Consider the following 15152-nt stretch of genomic DNA (forward strand, 5'->3'; position numbering starts at 1 on the left):
TATGAGTAGTCACAATGACATGCAGTTTTCAGTACAATGCTAACCATAGGGCAAGGAAGGGTGACTGTAAAAACGGTTATGCTACCCATTGTTGCTATTTTGAGATCAATACGATACAAAACCTTAATTGACATGTATATCTCAATCAATACCTGAAATATATTTGGGGAGAAATTAATGAATGAGCTGTAGTGTAGTTGCATTTATACTCCTTGCCAGTAGATGCCGCCACATTGTGTCCATTGTTAGGACCGCAGAGGAGCCTTTATTTTACCCGGAAGTATTTGGTATTTTTCGCGCAACGTTTTCAGTCCGAAATCATTTTCTCCTCATTCATTCAGAACATAAATAACACCAATTCACAAACATGTAAGTTCAAGAGTGCAGTTGAGTGTTCATTTAATGTATCAACTAAATGCGTTTGTTTTGCAATGTGTGCTGGGATTTGGTTGTAATGAGCTTGCTCAAAGTTTACTGAATCGTTCTTATACAGGCTAGCTAGCTAACGTTAGTGTGCTTGAATCTGAATTGCTCACGTTAGCTGGTTAGAGAGCTAGCTCGCTAACCATTGTTGATAGCTAAACAAAATAATGAGGTATGGTTTAACTTTGTTACTCTTTCCCTTTGACCTCATAATTATGCAGGTTTTTGTTTAGTCTGATGTATTTTCTACAATTGTTTATCGACTTTGGGTCCTTGAAAAGAGCTATATAAATCCCATGTTATTAATATTTTGCACATTTGAGTTACCTAACTAATACCTATAGCTAGGTTTTAGATTATGCATTTTGACACATGTTATTTGGTCTTTCTAGGAGTTTGCTGAATAAACCCAAGTCTGAGATGACTCCAGAAGAGTTGCAGAAACGAGAGGAGGAAGAATTCAACACTGGACCACTGTCTGTGCTCACCCAGTCCGTGAAAAGCAACACACAAGTCCTCGTCAACTGCCGCAACAACAAAAAGCTACTTGGACGAGTCAAAGCCTTCGACAGGTAATGAATTGAATGAGTAACTGAAAATGGCAGAAAATAAACTACTTTTCCATCACCTTCCAGATCATGACCTCATGTCTTGTTTGGATTATTCTATTACTTGGTTCCCAAAACCCATTTCAATTAACATGTACACTGAACAAAAATATAAATGCAACATGTAGTGTTGGTGCCATGTTTTATGGGCTAAAATTAAAAAAATCCCAGAAATGTTCTAGGTGCAACTAAAAGTGTATTTCAATCAAATTTTGTGGACAAGTTTGTTTACATCCTTCTTAGTAAGCATTTCTTCTTAGTCAAGATAATCCATCCACCTGACAGTTGTGGCATATCAAGAAGCTGATTTAACATGATCTTTACATAGGTGCACTTTGTGCTGGGGGCAAGGCCTCTTTAGAATGTGCAGTTTTGTCACAACACAATGCCACATATGTTTAAAGTTTTGGGGGAGTATGCAATTGGCATGCTGACTACAGGAATTTCCACCAGAGCTGTTGCCAGAGAATTGAATGTTAATTTCTCTACCATAAGCTGCCTCCAACGTCGTTTTAGAGAATTTGTCAACCAGCCTCACAACCGCAGACCACGTGTAACCACGCCAGCCCAGGACCTCCACATCTGTCTTCTTCAACTGCGGGAGGGTGCTGGGGAGTTTTCTGTCTAATAAAGCCATTTTGTGTGGAAAAACTAATTCTGATTGGCTGGGTCTGGCTACCAAGTGGGTGGGCCTATGCCCTCAAAGGTCGACCCATGGCTGCACCCATGCCCATTCATGTGAAATCCTTAGATTGGGGCTTAATGAAGTGGCCCTAAAATAAAGGGCCTTTATATAAACTGTAACTAAATTGTTGCCTGTTGCGCTTTATATTTTTGTTCTGTATAATTTCACATTGTCTTCTCTCTATGTAGGCACTGCAACATGGTGTTGGAGAATGTGAAGGAGATGTGGACAGAGGTCCCGAAGAGTGGCAAGGGGAAAAAGAAGTCCAAGCCAGTGAACAAGGACCGGTACATCTCTAAGATGTTTCTGAGAGGGGACTCTGTCATTGTTGTGTTGAGGAACCCTCTGATCACTGGGACTGGGGGGAAGTAGACTGACATCTCACCCAAAGTCTGTACCACACTGGGTCATAATAATTAGTACACACCGCCCCGTTTTGGTCAGTTTTCTTCTGTTTGGTTTCTAGTGAATACTACCCTGCTTTAGCTGAGAAACTACAAGAGCAGGGCAATGTTCATCAGGACACAATGTTGTGGAATGTTCAAGCCCCTTTTTAGAATGAGCAATCACATCAATCTAAAATGTTCCACGGCATTTGTCAAGTACATGAGATTGTTTTAGTCACTTGGCCTTTTCAATCTGTTTGCTCTCCACACCAGGGCTGCGTTCAACAGGCCACAATGTTGTGGAACATTTAGATATAAATATACAATGTGGAACAAACATGCGTCTCTGACATCTAGAATAAGGAATCACGTCAGCTCTATTCATTACATTTCTATATTAAACGTTCCACAATGTTTGACTACTAAATGTGGCCCTGGGTCAAGTTCTGTAAGCATGACATGGAGAAACTCTTTTAGTAGTGGTGGTATTTCTCGAACACTTTGTTTTCCATTTTTAAATCTTTTATATTTCTGCTTAATGAATTCGGCTCAGAACTCTATTAATCATGGATATTGGATCTCTTAGTAAGGACCAAGTTTTCAAAAAGTGCTCTGCAACATGACATGAATTTATTTCTTCCAACCTGTTAGAGCTGAGAGATTAGTTTAACCATATGTGACCTTAAGTTGCCCTTTTGAACATGACCCCTCTGTTTATGTTATGATTTAATATTGTTTGATATGATTCCAACATCCAACAAACATAATGGAGACAAATTAATATTATTGGCTGATCTTGTCATAGTTTTTCAAACTGCTGAATTTTGTACTCAAAGCTCCAATCTGATATCGGCCTGTTTTATTATTGAGGCGGTGATAAAATTCCTACAAGGAACATATTGTTTTTTTCTCTTTGTTTAATAATTTAATAAACAAATGTTTTTGTTCTCCATCTCTGAAAGCCATGCATTTAATGTAAATGAAGAAAACCTGCAAAACTGGCCATCTTGTGTGGAAGTCGCTTGATGGCCATGCTAGAAAGGACTAAATGGTTAAGTACACAGTTTACAAAACATTTCCATTAGACTGACCAGGTAAATCCAGGTGAAGGCTATGATCCCTTATTGAGGTAACCTGTTGAGTTCACTTCAATCAGTGTAGATGAAGTGGAGGATACGGGTTAAAGGATTTGTAAGCCTTGAGACATGGATTGTGTATGTGTGCCATTCAGAGGGTGAATGGTTTGATTGAGTCAAAAACTGCAACACTGCTGTGTGTATGAAGGAGATATTGACAACTGTGGGAAGTAATGGAGTCAACATGGCCAGCATCCCTGTGGAATGCTTTCGACACCTTGTAGTCCTTGCCCCAAAGAATTGAGGCTGTTCTGAGGGCGAAGGGGGCTGCAACTCAATATTAGGAAGGTGTTTCTAATGTTTTGTACACTGTATAGAGTCTAAACTGTTATAGGGAATGTTTAAGGTTATTGGTTAACATCACATTTGTGGTAAAAGTAACACTTGGGTCCTTGCAAAGCCAGGAAATGGATGAGTCTCTCAGCCTTGAGCACAGTACAGCATGCAGAATGTGATATTTCAATGCCCTCTAGTGGTGGGCTAATCTGTATGATATCACTGAGGATGTCTTACTAATGTTAGGTTTTGGTATACAGTACAGAAAAATAGACTAACAACACCACTCTTGTCAAGAGCAACAGCGTCTACTTTCTAATGCGGCTGAATAAATTCTGCATTCCTCCAAATACATTACTACCGAATCACCATCGAGAGCGTCCTGACCGGTTACATCACGGCCTGGTACGGGTTTTAATCCATCCAAGACAGCAAGGCCCTCCAGTGGGAGGCTAAGATGGCCCAGTACATCACTGGAACCGTGCTCCCACCCATCCAGGACATCTACTCAAAACGGTGACTGAGGAATGCTCGCAGCATCATCAAGGACCCCACACACAAGCTGCTCTCTCCTTTACTGTCGGGCAGATGGTATCGGAGCATGAGGTCTGATACCAACAGGCTCAGAGATTCTATCTACTGCTGCTGAACAATTGAAATGGACTGACGCTGCACCTTAGCACACATGCACTCATGAACACACACATTAACAGTTGAAGTCGGAAGTTTACTTACACCTTAGCCAAATACATTTAAAGTCAGTTTTTCACAATTTCTGACATGTAATCCTAATAAAAAGTCCCTGTCTTAGGTCAGTTAGGATCACCACTTTATTTTAAGAATGAAATGTCAGAATAATAACAGACAGAATGATTTATTTAAGCTTTTCTTTCATCAATTCCCCATGGGTCAGAAGTTTACATAGACTCAATTAGTATTTGGTAGCATTGCCTTTAAATGGTTTAACTTGGGTCAAACGTTTTGGGTAGCTTTCCACAAGCTTCCCACAATAAGTTGGGTGAATTTTGGCCCATTCCTCCTGACAGAGCTGGTGTAACTGAGTCAGGTTGCCCACCAATTTTCTATAGGATTGAGATCAGGGCTTTGTGATGGTCACTCCATTACCTTGACTTTGTTGTCCTTAAGCCATTTTGCCACAACTTTGGAAATATGCTTGGGGTCATTGTCCATTTGGAAGACCCATTTGCGACCGAGCTTTAACTTCCTGACTGATGGCTTGATGACGCTTCAATATATCTACATCATTTTCCAGCCTCATGATGCCATCTATTTTGTGAAGTGCACCAGTCCCTCCTGCAGCAAAGCACTCCCACAGCATGATGCTGCCACCCTCGTGCTTCACGGTTGGGATGGTGTTCTTCGGCTAGCAAGCCTCCCCCTTTTTCCTCCAAACATAACGATGGTGATTATGGCCAAACAGTTCTATTTTTGTTTCATCAGACCAGAGGACAATTCTCCAAAAAGTATGATCTTTGTCCCCAGGTGCAGTTGCAAACTATAGTCTGGCTTTTTTGTGGCGGTTTTGGAGCAGTGGCTTCTTCCTTGCTGAGCGGCAAGGACTCGTTTTACTGTGGATATAGATACTTTTGTGCCTGTTTCCTCCAGCATCTTCACAAGGTCCTTTGCTGTTGTTCTGTGATTTATTTGCACTTTTCACACTGTTGTGTCTTTGGCTATGCCGGATTAAGTGATATGACATGCTATTCTATAAAATAATTTCTCCGTAATTAATATTACCTGATTGAGCTAATCATGTAAATGTAATTAACTAGAGAGTCGGGGCACCACAAAATAATATTTATAGAGCTGTTATCTTCCGAATAAACTCTTAAAGACCTAGTAATATTTTACATCAATAGCAGTCAATATTAATCGTCACCTTAATTCAGTCTCATCTGAAAGTTGTACATTTTTGGTTATCTTCGCGAACCCTGGCTAACAAGTTGAATCAGCGATACAAAATTGGGTTTAATTATTTATTTACTAAATACCTAACTAACCACACAGAATTACGCATACATATAATTAATCATAACTTGCTTACAAATTACGTCATAAAGGAAAACGTCCCTAGCAGGCGGAACAGATATGACAGCTTGTTACACAAAAGAAAAGGGGCTGGGTTTGAGTGAAAGAGCGGGAAGACTGAGGAACAAAGGGCGAAGCTGTGCTATTGTAAATACAGTATCTTATGCATTCTAGATTACCGCCCATTTGGAAAAGGAAAATGCAATAAATATTTACTCTGAGCTGCGCTTCGGTGGGTTGGTGGTAGATTGAAGGCCGTGTTGCCAAACCGAGTCCTTTGTCCTTTGAAGAATGTCTCTGGTGGTCAATTGGATACGTTGTAGTAACGTCTTTGTGTGATAGACGGGGTACTCTGTCTATTCCTTCCTAACCCTCGTTTGCAGCTGCTGTTGCTAACTCAACGGCTAGGAGATATCACTTCTGTAGTGAATAAGAGTTCAAAGTTCATACCATTCGCAACCAAAGCTCACGCTGATGTGACTTCGTTCTGTAGTTATTATCGGACCGTCGTCCTCACTGTTCCTCGGAACAGGAGGTTATATTGTCGTCAAGGCTTTATATAGGAAGGGAGAGGAGGGCGTGTTTGAAACGTTTTATAGCCCATGTCCCTTCGCAGGGGCGGGCCACTGATTCAGCAGAGCCCTCCCTTATGAAAACCCAAATCTCACATTTTAGAAGCTAAAATCACATTTCATCCCATCATGAATAATTTCATATTCAAACATTTAAATTGAACAACAATTCCATGTGAATCCGATAACTCTGATGTGTAAACTTTCCACTGTAGAGTTTGTCATCTTATCATTGATGAGAATGTCTCAGATGCAAACCGAACTGACATCATATTCATTAAGTACCACTGCATATGTTCAATTGGTCAGATGACCAGAATATCGTTAATTTCCCCCCACCTTCTGATGTTCGCAGAATCTCTATGTTAACCAAGGGTTTTGCAAATGTAACATCAGTAGGATAGAGAGAGGAAAAAGGGGGGGGGGGGGGGTAAGAGGTATTTATGACTGTCATAAACCTAACCCCAGGCCAACGTCATGACAACACCAAAGTACATTCATCTCTAGGACACAGAACACATCTCCTTCCTGAGCAGTATGATTGCTGCGTGGTCCCATGGTGTTTATTCTTTCGTACTATTGTTTGTAGAGATGAATGTGGTACCTTCAGGTATTTGGAAATTGCTCCCAAGGATGAACCATACTTGTGGAGATCTACAAAAAAAAATCTGAGGTCTTGGTTGATTTACTTTGATTTTCCCATGATGTCAAGCAAAGAGGCACTGAGTTTGAAGGTAGGCCTTGAAATACATCCACAGGTAAACCTCCAATTGACTCAAATGATGTCAATTAGCCTATCAGAAGCTTCTAAAGACATGACATCATTTTATGGAATTTTCCAAGCTGTTTAAAGGCACAGTCAATTTAGTGTATGTACATTTCTGACCCAGTGATACAGTGAGTTATAAGTGAAATAATCTGTCTGTAAACAATTGTTGGAAAAATGACTTGTGTCATGCACAAAGTAGATGTCCTTACCGACTTGCCAAAAGTATAGTTTGTTAACAAGAAATTTGTGGAGTGGTTGAAAAGCGAGTTTTAATGACTCCAACCTAAGTGTATGTAAACTTCCGAATTCAACTGTATAGACATTCATTCTACACACACATCACAACTTCTGCAACACGTGTTATTATACTGCTCAATTTATACACTTGCCCCCAACCTTCCCCAATACAGGTGTAAATATTGGACTATAAATTGTGCATTCCTGTATTATAATAAATGCTAACATGTTTATTCTATTCTAATGTCATTTACTTTGTATTCTCATCTTTTATTATTTAGTGTTGCATTGTCGAGAAGGAACCTGCAAGTAGCATTTATTTGGACGATGTATACCATGTGGATCTCGTACATACAACTATGGAACCCTAACCTGTTCACCGGACATGCTACCTTGTCCCGGACCTGTCCCGGACCTGCTGTTTTCTACTCCACCGCTCCAGCAGTCTCTAACTCTGAATGCTTGGCTATGAAAAGCCAACTGACATTTACTCCTGAGGTGCTGACCTGTTGCACCCTCTACAACCACTGTGATTATTATAATTATTTGACCCTGCTGGTCATCTATGAATGTTCAAACATTTTGGCCATATACTGTTATCATCTCAACCCGGCAAAGCCAGAAGAGGACTGGCCACCCCTCAGAGCCTGGTTCCTCTTTAGGTTTCTTCCTAGGTTCTAGCTTTTCTGGGGAGTTTTTCCTAGCCACCGTTCTTCTACATCTGCATTGCTTGCTGTTTGTGGTTTTAGGCAGGGTTTCTGTATAGCACTTAGTGACATCGGCTGATGTTAAAAGGGCTTTATAAATACATTTGATTGATTGATTGAATACAATTTGAACTTCTTTTTCACATTTTTACCACATCACTTTTTAGAATGTTAATATATAGCCTAATCATTGGACAAATGTAATTTCAGTAAGTATTTCCCGTTTTTGAAGTACCCATGCATAAATTACCCAATTTGTCAGTAAACGGGAAGGTTTTTTGTGTGTGAAGATGTCCGGGAAAGGATATGAAAGCCTCAAATTTCAAAACTCTGAAAACACTGTTGGTGCAATACATTTGACATTTGCTGCAGAGCATAGCCATAGGCATTTGTTGGCACGATAATGTTCTCGTTCGTGGCTACACAGTCTCCCATCTCTTTTCCCCATATGTGACTTCATTTCAGGCTTGTAAATTGTACTTTGATCTCATTCTCATTTAGGGCCAGGAAGTGACAACTAAAATGCTAACTTCCCAATGGGAAATGGATTTCCATAGTATGTTTTGCCAACATAAGCATCCTTCTATTTTTATATTTTCATGTTGAGTAGTAATAGGCCTATCACTAACCCTGATCCTAGAGTGTGCATGCACGGATTGTTCCACCTAGACCCTGACTATTTGAATCAGGTGTGTTTTAGTGCTGTGCTCTCCTAAAATTCTACAATAAATAATACATTCTCTACCTTAACAAATGTTTTAATTCCAAAAAACATGGCAAGCCATGGGTGAAAAAGCTTATTTAGGCCAGGGAAAGTCTATTTGAACCCAGTCTGTAATACCTACACGTTTCAACTAGACAACCATAGTCCCTGTGCCCAAGAATGCCAAGGTAACTTGTCTAAATGATTATCACCCCGTAGCATGCACATTTGTAGTCATGAAATGCTTTGAAAGGCTGGTCATGGCTCACATCAACACCATCATTCCAGAAACCCTGGGCCCACTCCAATTCGCATACCGCCCCAACAGATCCACAGATGATGCAATCTCTATTGCACTCCACACCGCCCTTTCCCACCTGGACAAAAGGAACACCCACAGTATGCGAGAATGCTGTTCACTGACTACAGCTCAGGATTTAACACCATAGTGCCTTCCAAGCTCAGGACCCTGGGACTAAACACCTCCCTTTGCAACTGGTCCCTGGACTCTCTGACGAGCCACCCTAATGTGGTAAAGGTAGGCAACAACACATCCGCCACGCTGACCCTCAACATGGGGGCAACTCAGGGGTGTGTGCTTAGTTCCCTCCTGTACTCCCTGTTCACCCACGATTGTGTGGCAAAGCACAACTCCAACATCATCATTAAGTTTGCCAACGACAAGATGGTGGTAGGCCGCTTGGTATGGCAACTGCTTGGCATCTGACCGTAAGGTGCTGCTACAGATGGTAGTGCATATAGCATAGTACATCCCTGGGGCCAAGCTCCCTGCCATCCAGGACCTCTATACCAGGCAGTGTCAGAGGAAGGCCCGAAAAATGGTCAGACTCTAGCCACCGAAGTCATAGACTGTTCTCTTTGCTACTGTACAGCAAGTGGTACCGGAGCACCTAGTCTGGGACCGAAAGGCTCCTGAACAGCTTCTACCCCCAAGCCATAAGACTGCTGAACAGTTAATTAAATGTCTACCCTGATTATTTGCAGGACCCCATTTTTATTTTGCACAGACTTTCTTGCACTGGCTCTATGCACACTTACTGGACTCTACCCACACACTCACACATACTACACTGACACTCCAATACACACACACTATATATGCTCACACACCTAAAACACACATGCACATATACGCCACACCCACTCTTTCACATACGCTGCTGCTATTCTCTTTATTATCGATCCTGATTGTCAAGTCAATTTTACCACTACCTACATGTACATATTACCTTGAATACCGCAACTATCTTGTACCCTTGCACATTGACTCAGTACTAGGACTCCTGTATATCATCTCCTTATTGTTATTTTATTGTGGTAGAATTTTTGGCTGACTTTTCTTACTTTATAACTCTGCATTGTTGGGAAAGGAAGGCTCATAAGTAAACACCTCACGGTAAAGTCCACCTGCTGTATTCAGCACACGTGACAAATACAATTTGATTTGAATAGGCTCAAGTGAACAGCAACAATGGGCTACGTGGATGGGCGTTCAGATCAATGCGAAATCTGGCGCCACGTGAAAGAAAATAGTTCCCCATTCAAATCGTAGCCCCTTTAGCACGATCCAAAACAATCTCTGCCTCTGTTTCAGGAGTAAACTTCAGTAGTCGAATAGAAGCGGTGTGGCCTGAGGAGGGATGGTGATAGGATTTGACAAGCTTGCCCCACTACTCCATTCAGTCATCCATTGAAATATGTTACTTTGAATGAGGGGTATACTCCGATTCTGTTAGAAAGGTTTCGTGTGTTGCAAAACGTTTTGCTACAGAAATCGTTTACTCCAAACTAAAACCTTTTGCAACGAAAACGAGAGTTTCTAGTCGACAAATTCAGGTAGGCCCCTCCTCCCCGTTTAGGTCCATTTGCTCGATTTGCTTCCTTTTGGTTGTTAAACGGTAAATGGCCTACGTCATTAGACCCGGTGGTGCAATCATTATTCCAAAACGTTTTGCCACGGAAACTTTTTACTCCAAACGGAAATACCGCGAGAGTTTCCATTGGACAAATGCATGTAAATCCCTCCCCGTTTCGTTCTGTTTGGTTCCTAGTGAATACACCCCTGGAAATTGTCGTGGTGTGTGCTGCTGTCTACTTCGCCCATTCGTGCACAGCCCGATTAGGGTGGCTAGATTGATACATGTGTGTATCACATCTTTACCATCGTTATATCTTATGTCTTCTATTTTTCCACACCGGCTTCTCATCGGAAACCAAACATCTAGCTTGGGAGAGAAGATTTGCAGTCTCGCCAAACAATGAGGTAAGGGCGTGGAAAATCTGATCTGTGCACTTGCCTGTTTTGTTTCGATATTCTATAATGTTACAATTTCGCGTTTGCAACCTTGATGTTAATTGTCATGATTATTTTTATATTTTTATAAAGGAACACATTGTATCCTCACAATGGTAGAATTTCCCGTGTCATTTATTTTTTCTTCTCAAAATGACAAAATGGTAAACAAAAGAGGCTACGAACATGATTTATGGTTAGGCTATGCACATGTGGGGCATAGCATTAGCAAAATAGTGTGAACGTAGACTACCGGTGTTTTATACCTATCTGAAAACATGACCATACTCAGGCTGCTGCAGATGTAGGCCTATTTATCATATTTAGACGACTGGTTATAGCCCGCCCCCATACAGTGTAGTTTGTAGCCTATCTCAAGGGGAAAATATTTGCAATGTCACATTTTCTCCAGTAGCCTAGATTCTCGCTTTCAGCCAAGTTATGGTCCAAACGTAAGCTTCTTATTATACAAAATTCTGATTTAAAAACATCTCGCTGTGGCAGTTCGCTAACTCAACTTCTTGAAGATGTTGACACTGAGAAGACACTATGGCCTTGATAATAGGATGTAGGCCAGGGATCATCAACTAGCTCTTGATCATTCATGACTCTCCGTTCCATTACATTACACATATGAGTCATTGGCCGAAGGCATTTTCTTTAGGGGGGAGTTTTAAGAATCGCGACGCTCGGTCTGAACATCGCTTGAGGTATGGTTTTTTGGAAAGGACCGTATCTTTCATATCAGCAATAAATCATTTTCGAAAACAAAAAGGTTACCTTGATACACACATTTTTATAGGGTCAGGATTCCCACACCGCAATATTTTAATCTTTAAAGCGCTTGTTTACGGAAAACAAGACGACTACTTGTGCAATTAGCTACCTGCATCTCCGAACTCATGTGTGTAAATAGAAGAGACTCCACAAACGTGTTGTCACTGAGAAATACTTTCGACTGAAACTGTGTTGAAACAGTAAGTGTGTGTTTTGCATTTGTGAAATTATATAGATGTTAAAGTAGATGGATTTGTTTATATATCCGTACCACAATTGAGAATCGGTTCACGTTTAGATGGTGTGTTTTGGCTCCCGGAGAGCCAATTAGACGCTTTAACAGAACATGTAATAATGTCCTTGAGCTAAGAAGTATCGTTAGGCACATTTAGTCCAATATTGGGTTAATCATCAACTAGATTCAGCCGCAGGTCGATTTTTTTTTTCTTGATTGGATGGTCAGGGGTCAGAACATAATTACAAATAACTTGTACTCTGCAAGAATCCCAAACAAATATAATATTTGACTAAAACATAATCCTTTCAAACCTTGCGTACATTTGTATACGATCACCTTTATCTCTCTGTTCTGCGTGAGAATACTTTGGAACAGATTTCCTCAATTAAATTCACTTTGAACCAGGGAGGTCACTAGGGCCTGGCTTTCGTGGCTTTAGCCCGAAATAATTTTGGGTCAGCCCAGAATCTTTGGCGCTCCTGGATCGAAATGCATATTTCCATGAAATTGCTTGGGATCAAATGGTTGGCATTCATGCAGCATGGACGTTTCACCTGTACTACTTGAAGAATTAGCATTCAAGATTGACAGTGATCACTTATAAGGTAGGCCTAATTTTGTGTTTTAGGATTTAAAAAATAGAACATTTTCATTGTGCCAGGTGTGGACATAGGCAATAGTGCAATTTGGATGTATGTATTGTGCATTGTATGTATATTCTATTTTATTCAATAGGCTACATGTCTACACCAACATTCATTCAGAAATGATGTAATAATAATAAATAATTATGCTCTGGGAGGCTACCTAAACAAACAGCACTTCACCACTGGTTATAATGTCAATAATACTAGATGTAAAACAATTGCCACGTTTGGTCAACTGATAATTCCAGCACCGTTTTGATTGGGACAGCATCATTGCACTACTTTAGGACAAGCATGGGAACTCCACTTGATAAATAAATCAATGTCAGATTTTTGTTTTCACTTCATCTCCGTTTGGATATTTTGTTTTAGAATTAGGCTGGGAAATCTTAGCTAAATTGAGGTGAGTGATTAGTCATTAGTCAAACAATTAAAATCAATGCAGATCTTCTCTACACACACATTACACCAATAGCCTACCTAATGAGCTTCCCTCATGTTTTCCCTTTCTGATGCATTTCAGTCACCTAGCCTACTTACGCAAATACACATTTTCACACTATTCCCATATGCTATTCAAGTCATCTGACATCTTTGTTGGCTAGGCTACTTGCTCATAGATCATTTAAAATATTATTGTAACAGTAGGACAACCAACTAAATAACCTCCATATGGGGTTACTGGCCATTGAATTTAATCCATTGAATTTAATAATAATAAGTGTTGATTATTTGGCCTTGTGGAAAATTGCTGTAGATTGTGTTTTGTCACATTGCGAGCGCATAGCCCTACAGTCGGGAGTCCCGCAATTGGGCAGCCTGTGTAGCAAATATCAAACATTGTTTGTTGTTGAGATGTGTTTGTCAGTGAACAGCAGGTGGCTGCTAAAAAGGTCTTTTGCAATATTTCAAAATACAAATGCGGGAAAAAACAGCTTGGATATGTGAGTGCCAATGGAAAGTTGGTGGACTAATTTCCTCCACTCTTTTCATGGGCCTATGCTATTGGTTGCACTTAAGAAATGGGTCATTAATTTTATTGAGCTTAGTATGTCAATGTCAAAGTAGCTTGTAATTTTGGTCATTTGTGTGGTGTAAAAGATAATTTTATAATGTAATATGATGTCGAATTGCAGGAAATTATTTTTAGAAAGGGCCATTTTTTTCTTGGACCTGCAAACCCCTCAGACTCTGGTCTTCAGGACTGATCCCCAAATATGATGAAACTCTGGTGACAGTCCTGCTCGGAGCTGATTTGCTGGTGTCTTTAGTCTTTTATAAAAATAAAAACATATTTGTATTTTTTAGCTCTGGGAACTTGGGGTGCCAAATAAAATCGCCCCCAGGCCACCCGTTGGGCAACCCTGATGTAGGCTATGATAACATCATCATGCTAGTGTGTAGGTATACTGCAGGGTATGTGCAATTGCTTTTCTTACACTTAAAGTATTTATTTACAACGGGAGAGACTAAATGCCTTTGCGTTGTTATACAGAAAGGAAATGGACGTGTCACTGCAGTGTGCACCTATCCAAGCCAAAGTGAGTGAGGTGAGTGTGTATCTCCCCCATAAGGTTGGACCTCAGAGGTCAGGTCATCCTTTAGAGTTCATTACTATCCCAGCAGCTGTGGTGTAATGGTGTGAGCAGAGACCCTCTCTCAGCCAGCTATAGAGGATGAATGCAGAATCCTAATCCCTGAGGTATCAGCGGAGAAGGCCCCAAAGCTCCCCACCAGAGTGGGAATCAGGTTCCATTAACACTCATCCTTGATTACATGACATCATGTGCAGACTAATGTTATAACCCCCAGGAAATGCTGCCAGTAAATGAAATTCAACCTGATGGACATGTCAATAGATAAAGTAGTGGATGGATGATAACGCTGTCTGAAAAGCAGGTATCCTGTGATAGGGACAGTTTCCTGGATACAGATTAAGCCTAGTCCTGGACAAAAAAGCTTGCTCAATTTGAAATAGTCCAGGACTAAGCTTAAACAGCGTCCAGGAAACAGTCCCAAATGTCAGATTTAGTCAACCATCTATCTACTGATGCAAAGTTTGCATCTGCTGTTTTCAAGAGAGGGGAAGAAACTTAAAAGGAAGGAAGTACAAAGGGTGAAACCGGCTGAGAGAAGAACTCATGCTAATGTATAAATGTTAAAGTTGCATTACTTACAATATAGTAAACTATCCCATATGACTCAAATGATCACTTTGCCATTAAATAAATGCTTCATAAACTTGACTGAAGGGGATGTATGGCGAGATGAGGAACGAAAGGCTGATTGTGAGAGATGTCAGCACATTAACATCACTTCAAGCTGCAGAGTATTTCAGTATGTGGCTGTCAGTGAGGTGGCTGTGGTTAGTCACACACATTAAAAATAGCTGTCACTCATGCCTCTCCTCAGGACTGGTGGCTGTCTCTCTCACCCGCACACACACCTCTGCAGTACAACAGACAGACACAGTCTCACATGCCACTATACACTATTATGGACACAAGCACACAAAGGGTGGGGGACATTTCTGTACGAGTTGATACAACTTTTCCAGTTATTTCTGAAGTCATGAGCCAGGGCTTGAAGGTGTGAGGCGCTTGAATTCTGTCTTTCTATTTTTAA

The 15152-nt window shown here is 40.7% G+C and overlaps 2 protein-coding genes across 5 annotated transcripts in view; both read left to right on the forward strand.

Annotated features, from left to right (window-relative positions):
* Positions 1-262: 262 nt before the first annotated feature.
* On the forward strand, positions 263-3054 carry LOC115136130 (small nuclear ribonucleoprotein Sm D2-like). Its single transcript, XM_029671592.2, has 3 exons — positions 263-369; positions 816-995; positions 1905-3054. Coding segments are annotated over exons 1-3 (366 nt in total). The 5' UTR covers positions 263-367; the 3' UTR covers positions 2089-3054.
* A 7516-nt stretch (positions 3055-10570) lies between these two features.
* The window catches only part of LOC115136131 (vasodilator-stimulated phosphoprotein-like), a 59029-nt gene continuing 54447 nt past the window's right edge, over positions 10571-15152 (forward strand). Inside the window, exon 1 of one of the 4 annotated variants that reach the window (XM_029671595.2) lies at positions 10571-10835. In XM_029671595.2, coding sequence (XP_029527455.1) covers positions 10831-10835 — 5 coding nt within the window. In that variant the 5' untranslated portion in view covers positions 10571-10830. Of the gene's footprint in view, positions 10836-11258; positions 11318-11405; positions 11576-15152 lie in introns of those variants that run through there. The other 3 variants (XM_029671594.2, XM_029671596.2, XM_029671593.2) reach the window with 3 other exon arrangements.

The sequence above is a fragment of the Oncorhynchus nerka genome, linkage group LG10 (genome assembly GCF_034236695.1).
Source record: "Oncorhynchus nerka isolate Pitt River linkage group LG10, Oner_Uvic_2.0, whole genome shotgun sequence".
NCBI classification, from domain to species: domain Eukaryota; kingdom Metazoa; phylum Chordata; class Actinopteri; order Salmoniformes; family Salmonidae; genus Oncorhynchus; species Oncorhynchus nerka.